We start from the raw sequence: 12,361 nt of genomic DNA on the forward strand, positions 1-12,361 counted from the left end.
TGAGATTTCTGTGTCCCCCCCCAGCCAGCTTTCCGTGCAAATCTCCATGAAAAACTTTGGAAAACTCCTGCGGGAGGAGAGAAGCTGAAGCTGCAGCTCTAGGATTTTCTCACCTTCACTCTGCCTTTTTCCTGCTCACATTTAAGCAGTCCAGGCTGCTTCCCAGCTTGTCCTGGTGTGTTTATGCAAGGAGTCCAAAGTGATTCTTCTGCGAGGTCACACAGCCTCGTGTTTGAAAACGGGAAACTGGTTCTGTTATTTTGGTTTGGTTTGTTGTTTTTTTTTTTTTTTTTCCAGTATCTGTTCTTAATTTCCTTGCCTCGAGTCAGCAGTTTGAATCAGCTCCTCTCTCTGCCCGTGCTGTTGTGTGGGACTTTTTTGCCTCTTTGGGAAGGGCAAAACTGAGGATTTGGGAATGGCTCTGGTGCCCTTTGAGCAGTGGGAGTCAGCAGGAGCCACTGCTGTGTGCAGCACCAGGCATTTCCAGCAGTCCCTGCAGAAACATTTCTGGTGCCTGACTGCTCCCAGGGCTTGCTGCTTCATTTCTTCAAGAGAAAAAAAAAAAAAAAAAAAAAAAAAAAAAAAAAAAAAATCTCTGGCTGCCCTTTTCAGATTCGTGCTGGCTTCTCCTCCCCTCTGTCCCCGTGACTCCCGTGGCTCTGGATGTGTCTGAGCTCCCAGAGCTCTCTCCCCGTGCCCAGGAGGGATGTCCTGGATGTGCCTGGGGCTCTCTCCTGTCACCAGTGTCCCCTGGGCTGTGGAGCCCTCTCAGCTGCCCCTGGCAGCTCTGCTTCACTTGGCCAGGTGCTGTTTGCATTTCTTGCAGCCAAGCTGTCGTTTTCCTGACAGTTCCCTCCCAAAGGTTTTCAGCCCCATTTTCCACTCTCAGAGAGGTGCTGGGGAGGGGACAGCAGTGACAGATGCTGGTGATGATGGAGGGGACCAAGCTCATGGTGCAACATCCCCTGGGCTTTTTTCCATGTTTTATTTCCATTTAATGTGACCGAGGAGAACCTTGGGCACTGGTTGGTGGTCCTGATGTCACACTGCTCAACTGGCAACTTTTAATGGTTTGGGACCATTTCCTTGTGGTGTAGGGACCCCAAGGAGTTTGGGAGCCCAATTCCAGTGGAGTCTGTTGTACTCAGCCTTTTCCATCTGCAAGTTTCCATTTCCTGTGAAGGATCTGCTCCATTTCTGTCCTCTAAGGGATGGGAGCATGGAGAGGGTTTGGTGTTGGTGAGAAATGCCCCTCTGACCTGGCATTAAACAACATCCAAAATTATTCCTGTGGCTTCTGTACCTCCCGGGACTGGAGGCTCTCAGGGTGGGAGAAGGGCAGGGTGTCCTTTCCAGAGGGAATCACATTTCCTGATTTCACCAGCTCAGCTCCTTCCCTTCCCTGTACAGACCCCACAGCTGGCTGGGAAGGGCTGCAGATATTTGGATTTTTGGGATTTGGACAGCTCAGCTGTTGGTTTTGGCCAGGGGCTCAGCCCAAGCCACCCCTCCCTGGTGTCCCCTGAGCTCCCCCATCCCTCAGGAATCCCTGGAGCAGGATCCAAATGCCAGCCCCATCCCTGTGGGTGCAAAACCCTGAGCTGTGCCAGGGGCAGCCCTGGGGGATCTCCTTGGAAAAGCCCTGCAGGAGAAATCAGAGCTGGAGAAATCAGAGGTGGAGAAGACCCACGGAATTGCTGCTTCCACATATTCTCACCCACACATGGGCTGGGAAAAATCCTCTTCTTGGAGGCTGGGGTGGGGCAGCTGTTGGGGTGGCACCTATGGGACAAAATTTGGGTTATTTGGGTTATTTGTGTTGCTGCTTCATGCTGGCTGCTCCTGGCAGGACATGGTGCAGTGCCAGGCCAGGAGGGGAAACTTCAGACCAAGTGCAATGGGTTTAAAGCTCTCTGGATCATTGGAAGTGCCTTCCAAAAGCACCTGAGGAAGGGAATTTTGGGTCTGTGGGAGCTCAGTGCCTCATGTCCAGTCCTCTGGAAATGCTCTCTGGGTGGCTGAGTGCACTGTTCACACCTTTCCAAACCTGCACTTGTCGTCTGAGCACCAGAATTGTGTTTTTATTTCTGGCACTGGATTAGGTATTGGGAGAGACCAAGCTCTGACCCTTGGTGGGATGGGGCTGTTGGAATACCCACAAGGAGAGAGGAAATTGGTTTTTCCCAGGTTTTACAGATACCCAGGAGCTCCTGTTCCCGTGGGTTTCCCCATCTTCTCTGCTTTCCAGAAGTAGGTTGAGGAGATCCCCCTGGAGACCTTTGTGCTCTTGGAAAGGGATGTGCAAGAAACTCTTCTCCTGAGCCCTGGGAGATCTGCATTTCAGCAGAGCAGCACTGAGCTCATCACTCACTGCTTCCCTCAGCTGCAGAGGACACAGGGAAGCCTGGTGTGCCCTCAAACCTCGTGGCTTTATTACCCTGAAGAGCTCAGAATTATTTTGGCTGGAGTATATCCACATCCTGATTAAAATCCCAGTCTAATAAGCTGTTGACTCCAAATAAAGGCAGGATAGGAATAAACAATGAAGAAAAGTTGGCTCCTCCTGCTGCCCCAGTGGAAGGCCGTGTCCAGGCAGGCAGCCAGCAGTGATATAACCCCGAGGAGTGCTGGGGACTGCGGAGAAAACCGGGATATCAGCTGAGCTTCCAGCCCACATGAGCTCATGCTGGCCCAGCAGCAAGTCCTGGGGAGAGGGTGAAGGAGTTTGAACGTGTGCTACCATCAGGTTAACCCTTGGTTTGCTGGAGGAGCGTTCCCTCCCTTGGAGCACAGCTGGAGCAGATGTTGGCTTGGAGAATCCATCTGTCTTCCTTGTGTTCATACAGGGAAAGTGCAGGGCCTTTGTCTCAAAATAAGAGTTTGTGAATGCAAGCAGAGCAGAGAATGGCTCTTTTCTTTTTGGATGGGATTTTGGGAGGGGATTCTCCCCTGTGAGGGTGGGGTGGAAGCTGTGGCTGCCCCTGGGGGTGTCCAAGGCCAGATGTTTGATCACCCCGGGACAGTGGAAGGTGTCCCTGCCCATGGGAGGGGGTGGCTCTGGATGTTTAAGGTCCCTTCCAACCCAAGTTCGACAAGAGTGGATCTTGAATTTCTGGTTTGAACGTAGGGAAGTTATTTTAGCAATAAGAACTTGATCCCTCTTGCTGCCTCGTTTTCTGTCTTGATTTGGAAGTGATTCCACTGGGAAGAGTTTGTCACCCTCAGGAGTGTCCTCACCTTGGTGGCTCAGCCCTCTGAGCAGCAGAGTGGGATTTGAGAACAGATTTTCAAAGCAGGATTTGAATAGTTTTGATAAACTCAAATACCTGAGTGTTGCTCTGTCGTGGTGTTTGAGTTTGGATACCGATTTAGGATGTTGGTCACATTCCAGAATCTGGGAAAATGGGCATCTCAGTGGGAAAAACCTTGTGAAACTCCTGAGGGATTCTGTTTTAAATACCAAAACATCAGCTTTCAAGATGCTTGATCCTTCATGCTTGATTTTGCTAGCAGAAGTTCTGGCAGGTCCCTTCCCCTGGGCTTCTGAACACCTTGGTCCTTCTTCAAGGAATTGATCCTTGAATTTCTGGTGGAAATTGGAGAAAATAAAAAAAAAAAACACCTTTGGTTCTGCTCAGTCAATCTGTTGTCAATTTGAGATTTGTATCACTTGGGTGTTACACTGGCACCTCATCAAGGGTTATCTCTGCTTTCTGTGAAAAACAAGGGAGGACATTAAATCAGTAATTGCCTCATCCTGTGATTTGCTTGTCCTTCACAGAATTCATGATGAAATGGGCTGGGTTTGGTGTTTTGTTTTGCATTCATCACCAGTTAAATCCCGGTCAGGGGGGGGTCTGTGAATAACCTGCAATGACTGGGGTTGATTTTGTGGCATTTTAAGGATCAGGACGCTGATTTCCACCCTAGTAAGTGCAAGAAAGCCAAACAGGTGGAGTTTCAGTTCCAGGCTGGTGCAGGTGCTGCCCTTGGATCTCAACATCCAATTTGGTGCAGCAGCTGTAAATGGGCTGGCCAAGGTTTGGTTATTAACTCCTGTGTCTGGAGGGATTTGTGCTGTGTTTTTACACAGAAGAATCATTTCACATTCAATGTGTGCCCCTCTTCAGGGCCACAGAGCTCAGTTCTCCACTGGAAATAAACATTTGTTTAAGCTGCAGCAGTGGGGCTCAGTAACCCAGGCTCACCTAAGCTGTGGTGTTGAAGTGATCTGAAGTGTTCCCCTGCTTGTCACCCAGCTGTTAGAGCAGCACTGGCAGCTTTTTGGGTTGTGGTGAGGATTTTTTGGATTCCCCTGCTCTGATTTCTGCCTCTGTTCCCTCCAGGTTTACATCATCAAGGTCACCTGGTCCAATGGAGCCACCGAGGTCATTTACCGACGGTACAGCAAGTTCTTCGACCTGCAGGTGGGGACTCCTGCAGCTCTGCCTCTGCTGGGGAGGATGAAAGGCTGAGCTCAATTGAGCTCTTGGGTTCTGCTTTATCTCTGCAACTGCTGGGGCTTTTATTGAGGGGGGGTTTGTTTGCTCTGGGGGAGGATTTTGTTGGAGTTAGGTCCAAATTCCATTCCTGTGGCTTTCCCAGCTGCTGTCACAGCAAACCAGGGCTGCCACTGGAAAATGTTTGATTCCCTGGAGCAATTTCCCCACTTCCCTGGGGAAGTGCCCACTCCCCCTGCCAGCCCAGAGAACAGGAATGATGGAGAATGACTTTTTACAAAAGCATGAAGTGACAGTGATTCCTTGGGTTCTAGCTTTTCTACTTGGGGAATGGCTTCAAACTGAGAGAGTGGTTGAGATCAGATATCAGGAAAGAATTCCTGGCTGTGAGGGTGGGCAGGCCCTGGCACAGGGTGCCCAGAGAAGCTGTGGCTACCCCTGGATCCCTGGCAGTGTCCAAGAAAAAGTTGGATGCAGCTCTGAGCAAGCTGGTGTGGTAAAAAATGTCCCTGTTCATGGCAGGGTGTTGGAACTAAATGATCTGTAAGGTCCTTTCCAACCCAAGCCATTCCATGATTCTGATTTAATTCCATCCTGGTGCAGGAGGGAGCCAGGAGGAAAATGGAAGTGGGAGGGGGGAGGCTGGAAAGGCAATTGGGACAGGCTGGGCTGCAGAAAACCCAAACCCTGCTCGGGGTGAGCAAAGGGTGTTCTCCACCTCCTCCTTGGTGGAGATGAGCCAAGGGGTCTGGCTGGGCTTTATGAGCCAAAACACAAACTGAGCTCTGGAACAGGCTCCGTGCAGAGGAGAAAGGAAAATGCACAAAGGGATGTCTGGGCTGGCAGCAGCTGCCAGAGGGGCCCCTGGAATGCCCTTCCTGGGCTCTTTGTGGCACCAGGGGAGGAGCTGGGCACCCTCTGCCCCCCAAACCCTCTCCTGTGAGCTGAGCATCGCTGGGGGCTGAGTTCCAGAGGGGAAGGAGAGAGAGCCTTGTGTGCATCCAGACACAAACACACAGCTGGAATTCCAGCCTGGCCAGCAGAGCCAGCCCTTGGGAATGCAGATGGATTTCCCAGCTCCTGCACAGTGTGGCATGGGGGCAGATGCTGCTCCCAGCAGTGCTGTCCTGTCCCCTGCCCAGCGGCACAGCAGGCTGAGGTGACAGCTCTGGTGTCCCTGCTGTCACAGCCCCAGGGAGGGTGGCCCAAGCAGTGCAGGGGTTAAAGCTGGGAGCTTGTGTAACCAAGGAAATATGAAAGTAAATAAACAGGGAACAGCTGTTGGGCAGCAGCCAGGGCTGGAAGGAAATGGAACTCGTGCTTCCTTCTCTGCAGCATCTCCTCTCCATGCTGCTCCAAGGTGGTGGCCGAGCTCTTTCCACTCCCTGCTGCAAGGGGGGCTCAGTTTTGGGGGTGTTGGTGCCTCCAGCTGTTCCCCTGGGCTGGGGAGGGAATGTGGGGAATTGTGGCTCCACTTCTCTCCATCCCTGGCTGGATCCAGGATCCCCATCCCTGGCTGGGTCCAGGGTCTCCATCCCTGGCTGGGTCCAGGGTCCCCATCCCTGGCTGGGTCCGGGATCCCCATCCCTGGCTGGGTCCGGGATCCCCATCCCTGGCTGGGTCCGGGATCCCCATCCCTGGCTGGGTCCGGGATCCCCATCCCTGGCTGGGTCCAGGGTCCCCATCCCTGGCTGGGTCCGGGATCCCCATCCCTGGCTGGGTCCGGGATCCCCATCCCTGGCTGGGTCCAGGATCCCCATCCCTGGCTGGATCCAGGATCTCCATCCCTGGCTCCTCCTCTCTCCATCCTGGCTGGAGCTGTGCACACTCCTAAGGTGGGAAACATCATCACAGGAGCCAGGGCCTCTGCAAAACACCTTTAGAAGCAGAGATATTTTATTTTTACATACAGATAGATATCATGGTGGAGGTGGGGAAGTTTAAAGCAAACATCTCCCCCCTTTGCTGTTCCCTGCAGCTTTTTCTTAAAAAAAAAAAATTTAAAAAATTTTTACAACCACTCCTTTCTGGCTCTGTTGAAAGAATGAAAGAAGCTGTGGTTTTCCCCTTCCTTCCCCCTTATCACACATGCTTCCTGGTGTCCTTATTTTAAATTTGTGCTGCAGGACAGTGGAAATTGGATTGAGAGGCGAGGAGTGGAACAGATCCTCTGAGCACAGTGGGAAAAAATGCTCTAGGTAGGCTTGGTAGCAGTGGCTGTTGCCATTGCTGGAGGCCTTTCTCGTGTGACTCTTGGATGATTCTATGCCAATTTTAGCTCTTTAGGCAGAAATTTTCCATGCTGGAAATTATTCATGCTGCTGGTTATGTAAAAAAAAAAGAAAAAAAGAAAAATTCCACACAGCCCCCCACAGAATAAGTGCGGGACTGAAAGGGTTCAGCTGCTTCTGAAAACAGCAAGAGGGGAAAATATTTTTCCTAGGTCTAGTTCTGATGATCTTTTTGATGTGCTGGAGGAAGAATTGGAAATTTGAGTCTCAGGTGATGTCTGTGTCAAGAATCTGTCTTTTATGTTATCCAGGGAAAATCCATCCAGGTTTATCCATCCTCACAGCCTTGAGCAATCCCAGTACATGCATGTTTGGGTCAGATATTTGTTCATTTAATATCAATGTTCCCAGTGGCTCTGGCTGCACTTTCCATGCTCCTGTCAGAGGCTGAGCTGGGTTTGTTTTTTCAAACATTGAGTGAAGGTTGGTGCACCCTCCTTGGCTGCCAGAGGCTGTTCCTTGGCAGGGATGTGGAAGTTTCTGGATCCAAGTGGGAGAGAGGAGCTTGGTGGGGCTGAGGAGATGCTGCAGTTCACTGTGAGTGGCTGGGGACTTTCTCCTGATATTCCCAGTGGGGCCACAGCTGAATCGTTTGTCACCTTCCATTGTGGCTAAACAATTATTTCAGGAGCAGGGCCAAGGAAAACACGAGCACTGGTAAGTGCTGACAGCAGAGCCACGGGGCAAAGTGTCCTCCCCAAAGTGTCCTCCCCAACGTGTCCTCCCGTCCCCAGGCAGGCAGGAAGGACATTCCAAACACAAACTGACCCAGGAGTGAAGCCTGGAGTCTGCACGGAATCCTTGGGGTTGGGAAAGAGCTCCAGGATCAGAATCCAAGCTGTGCCCCATCCTTGTCCCCAGCCCAGGACACTCGGTGCCACCTCCAGGTGACACCTCCAGGGATGGGGATCCAAACCTCCCTGGGCAGCTCCACTCCCTGATCACCCTTTCCATGGGGAAATTCCTTTGCCTTGGACACCTCAGAGCAGCTGCATTCCCCATGCTGGAATGAGGAATGGCAAAAGCCACCTTGCTGGTCACAGTGATGCCACAGGCTCCAGCCAGGAGCATTTGAGGCTTTGCCCGAGCACTGTGGCCTTGCAGAGCTCTTCCCTTTCCTGTCCTTGCTCCCCTGAGCCCATCCTTAGTGCCCCTAAGCCCCTCCTTGCTCCCCCTTAAGCCCCTCCTTGTCCTGCAGGATTCCAAATTTCCAGCTCGTGGCTGCAGCAGCTTTTCCAAGCCCCACTCTGCCTTTCTCTTCTCCTAGTTGCCTGTTTCCATCCCTGGTGCCACCCCAGGGGCCACACAGTGTCACCCAGGGGTGCTGGGAAGGATGAGGATTGGGCAGGAAGGTCTCACAGATGTGTTTGTGTAACACAAAGATCTTTGAATGCAGAATCTGGAGAAGGAATAGAAATGAGAGCAAGGTTTGATATAGAAGAAAAGAATTGCTGGGCCAGTCTGACTGGAAAACTAAAAGGCAAAAAGCAAAGTGAGTTGGAAGAGGCTTTTATGGCTTAGAACAAAGGATAAATCCACCTCAAACAAAAGATGTTTCTACCAAGCAAAAAGATTTTCACAGGGAAACAAGAAAGCCAATGATGCAAGTAGAGAAAAGATCTCAGAATTTTCCCCTGCAAGAAAACTGAGAAAGAACTTCTAACTTTAACAAACTGACTTTTGTGATTGGAAAATCATAACATGAAAATGGTGATGTTAGTAGTTATGATAGACTATAGGTAATGGTAAAATATTGATTGGTTGTCATGTATTAAGATGCTCTGCAATGAAAATTTGTGAATTTGAAACCATGCAGAACCTGGGGTTACTGTGGGATTTGTAGTGAATTTGTAACTCCAAATGCTAAACTCGGTTCTGCATAAATCCCTTGGCTGGAGGAATAATTTCCTTCAAACAGGACTGAGGCTCTTTGAACCCTCCCAATTGCAGATGTGAGCTGCTGGGAGCAGTTGGGTGCTGTTCCTAAGAAATCAAGGCAATGGGATTGATGCTTGCAGGGTAGCCAGGGCAGTAATTGGGGCTGGCAGGGATGCTGGCAATATCAGCAGGCGTGGAAGGGCTGATCAGGCACGGGAATGGTTTCTGTGCTGGGCAGAGAGAAGGGATCAGGGTCTGATCCTGCCTGGGAGGTGCTTCCAGCCCTGCCAGAAGTGGAGAAGCCGTGCAGTGACTGAGAGCTCCCTTCCATCTCCTCTGGATGCTCCACAAGGGAGGAGCCTTGGAAGGATTCTCTTGAAACCACTGGCACTGCTGGTTAGAGAACAGATTCTGGCTGGTCTCTTGTGGTTTCTTGTGGAAACCCCCAAAAAGAAACATTTTTTCCCCCCTTTGTCATTCTGAGCTCATCAGGCACGGCTGGCAGTCACTTCAGGTTTTCATGTGACCAAGAGCCATTGTTGGTTGGCTGCACTCCTAAAACATCCCAAATCCAACCCTTTTACACCTTTCCTGCTATTGCCAGCCCCCTGTGCTGTCCCCATGGAGCCCCACTCCATGTCTCAGCCTTTTGGCTGCAGCCACATCCTCAGAATCCCAGAATTACTGAGGTTGGGAAAAAAAAAATTAAAAAAAAATCTTTGAATCCCACCTGATCCCCAACCTTGTCCCCAGCCCAGAGCACTCAGTGTCACCTCCAGGAATTCCTTGGACACTCCAGGGATGGGGATCCAAACCTCCCTGGGCAGTTCCAATCCCTGAGCACCCTTTCCATGGAGAAATTCCTGCTGCTGTCCAACCTGAGGCCATTCCCTTTCTTCCTGTCCCTGTTCCCTGGGAGCAGAGCCTGACCCCCCTGGGTGTTTCAGGGGTGCCCCTCTTTGGGACAGGTTACCCCAAGGCTTTTTCCCTTGCAGTTAAAATCCTTCCCTTCATTCCTTGTCCCATCTGGAGCTGCAGCAGAGGGTGATGTTCTGTGGCTGCTTCTCTGCATTGAGCTTTCATTTTGAGGCCAGGGCTGGAGCACAAATGTGCTCACTGCACAATTCAGGGACAGAAAAACTGAGAATTTGAAGCAACATTAAAATTGGCTCTGGCTCTCCCTCCCATTCCTGTCTGTCTGTGTGTTTCCCAGTTCTCTTGTTTTTCCATATGTTTAACAACTCTTTCAAGGTTCTTTGCTGGAAACTCTCAGCTTTGACCCACCTGGAGCTGTGTCATGTTGGAGAGAGTCCTGCAGCCCTGGGGCCAACAGCTTTGTGTGGAACACCAAAAAATAAATAGCCTGTTGAAATGGTGCCTACTTCCATGAGAAAATTGGCAGCAGGCAGTGGTGTGTGCCTGCCATGTCCATGTGGAACAGAGCCTGGTCCTTCTGGAGGGGGTTCCTCACCTGGAGTGTGCACACAGGCTCCAGGGAGAGGGGACAGTCTGTGTCTCAGGGGTTCAGAGAGGTTTTAAATAATCCACCAAGTTTAATGGGCTCTGAAGACTGGAGCTGGCACACAAAGAGGAATTGTTCTCATCAGCTTGTTTCAGGCTTGAAAAATTAAAATGAGCCTCTTGCTTCCATTACTGTGAGCTCAGAGCTTGCCTTCCTCTGTCTCCTTCCCTTCCTCCTCCTCCATTATTTAACCCAGGCTCCTGGCAGGAGTTTGCAGAGGTGAAGTGAGTTTTATCTTAATCCTCTTGATCTGGAGAGCAAAGAACAGCCGTGCTGAGCAATGTGCCCCCAGCAGCACAGGGCTCCTGCAGCTGGGAATGCCAGCCTGGATTCCCCCCCTCTCCTGGATCATTCCTGCTCTGGGCAGCCTCTTTGATGGCCAAGTCCTGAGGGAGCTCAGCCAGGCTGTGGCTGCAGGAGCTGCTTGGTTTTGTGTGTCCAGGGATGGTAAACAGGGCTCTCTCAGTAGTGCTTTCGTAACAGGAATCTTATTTCAACACTTTGGAGATTTTTTTATTTTTTTTTTCCCCCTCCAGGGTTTATGGAGTTCAGCAAAATTCTGAGCAGTTGTGTACACAATGAACTTCGTGGTTTCACCCTCCCACAAAAATAAATCAGCAGGATCTTGCTCTCAGGCAGTTGGATCAGGAAAGGCAGGACAGGGGAAAAACCCACAGCTTCCTCCAGCTACAAAGCATCAGCAACTGCACAGTCCTCTGTGCCCTGGCTGCACCCAGAGCCACGAGCTCAAACCCCACAGGCACAAGTGTAGGAATAGTGAATTCCCATCCTGGAACTCAGGAGGAGGAACACTTTCCATTAAATAAGGGCTCCTTCTGTTTGCAGAAGGAAAAGCCAGTATTTTTCCAGCAGTGCATCAAAGACCTTCATCACTCTCCACCAAGAACATGCACAGTCCAATGCACTCCAGCCCAGTTAAAAGTTGGCTCCTTCGTGTTTTGTCTCTCCAAATGTCTCCCATTTATAGCGTTCCAGCCTTTGGCAGCAGCAGCTGGTGCATTCCTGAGCGTGCCAGGGGCAGCTCAGGGACTGAGCAGGGGCTGGAGCTGGCACCCCCTCCGTGCCTGGCAGCCAAAGGGAATCTTTCTGGGCCTGCCCCTGGGAATCAGCAGCCTGGATTCCCTGCAGTGCTGCTGGGTGAGCATTCCCAGGCCAGCACACAGCAGGGACACGCAGCAGTGCTGGGCAGTGTGTCCACAGGGGACATCACCTTCAGTGCCTGGGGCTAAAACCTGTGTCCAGCAGTGCTGGGAACAGCACCCAGTGGCTTATTCCAGACTGGGAACAGCATCCAATGGTTTATTCCAGGTTGGAAACTGCACCCAGTGGCTTAGTCCATGTTGGGAACAGCACTCCATGGTTTATTCCAGGATGGGAAAAGCAATTCTTGGTTTATTCCAGGTTGGAAACAGCACCCTATGGCTTATTCCAGATTGGGAACAGCACCCAGTGGCTTATTCCAGACTGAGAACAGTAATTCTTGATTTATTCCAGGTTGGGGACAGTACCCAGTGGCTTATTCCATGTTGGGAACAGCACTCCATGGTTTATTCCAGGCTGGGAACAGCAATTCTTGGTTTATTCCAGTTTGGGAACAGCACTCCATGGTTTATTCCAGGCTGGGAATGGCACTCTATGGTTTATTCCAGTTTGGGAACAGCACTCCAGGGCTCCTGGTTTATTCCAAGCTCCTCTCCCTCTCGTTCTGCTCTGAGTGTGCCACTCTGTTTGTTGTGAGTCCATCTCCACCAATTCCCTCCGGATTCCCTTTGTTCCCAGCTGCACCCAAGGCAAAGCAGGGCTGGCTCCTGAGCCTGTTCTCTGTCCATTCATCCCTCCTGGCAGCCCTGCTCTCCTTCCCTCTGGAAACTTGGCAGAGCAGCTGCAGGAGACAGCACATCCCAGGGGAAACTCGGCAGGGTCTGAGCTGGGAGGGAGCCTGAGTGAAACCCACGGAGCCAAAAGGATGGGAGGGAGAAAAGTTCTGTCCCCTGGGGATGGAGCTGAGGTGCTGACAATCCAGTGTGGATTTTTGGGGGGCAGAGTTGGGATAATGCAATGGTTAAAGATTTTCCTGTTTCCTCTCTTCCCTGAGCCAGGGGTGAGCTGATGCCCTTCCACTCCCCAGCTCTTTATTCTTGCAAAAGCTCTGGAAATTCAGCTCCTCCTTCCTGCCAGGGCCCTGGTGA

General features: G+C 51.2%; 1 protein-coding gene across 4 annotated transcripts in view; it reads left to right on the forward strand.

Annotated features, from left to right (window-relative positions):
• The window catches only part of SH3PXD2B (SH3 and PX domains 2B), a 68,240-nt gene that overhangs the window by 6,128 nt on the left and 49,751 nt on the right, over positions 1-12,361 (forward strand). For all 4 annotated transcript variants that reach the window (XM_088173506.1, XM_088173505.1, XM_014891197.2 and 1 more), the window contains exon 2: positions 4,347-4,427. In XM_088173506.1, the coding sequence (XP_088029632.1) occupies positions 4,347-4,427 (81 nt within the window). The remainder of the gene's footprint in view (positions 1-4,346; positions 4,428-12,361) is intronic.

This window comes from Sturnus vulgaris, chromosome 15 (assembly GCF_052056855.1).
Source record: "Sturnus vulgaris isolate bStuVul1 chromosome 15, bStuVul1.hap1, whole genome shotgun sequence".
Lineage (NCBI taxonomy): Eukaryota > Metazoa > Chordata > Aves > Passeriformes > Sturnidae > Sturnus > Sturnus vulgaris.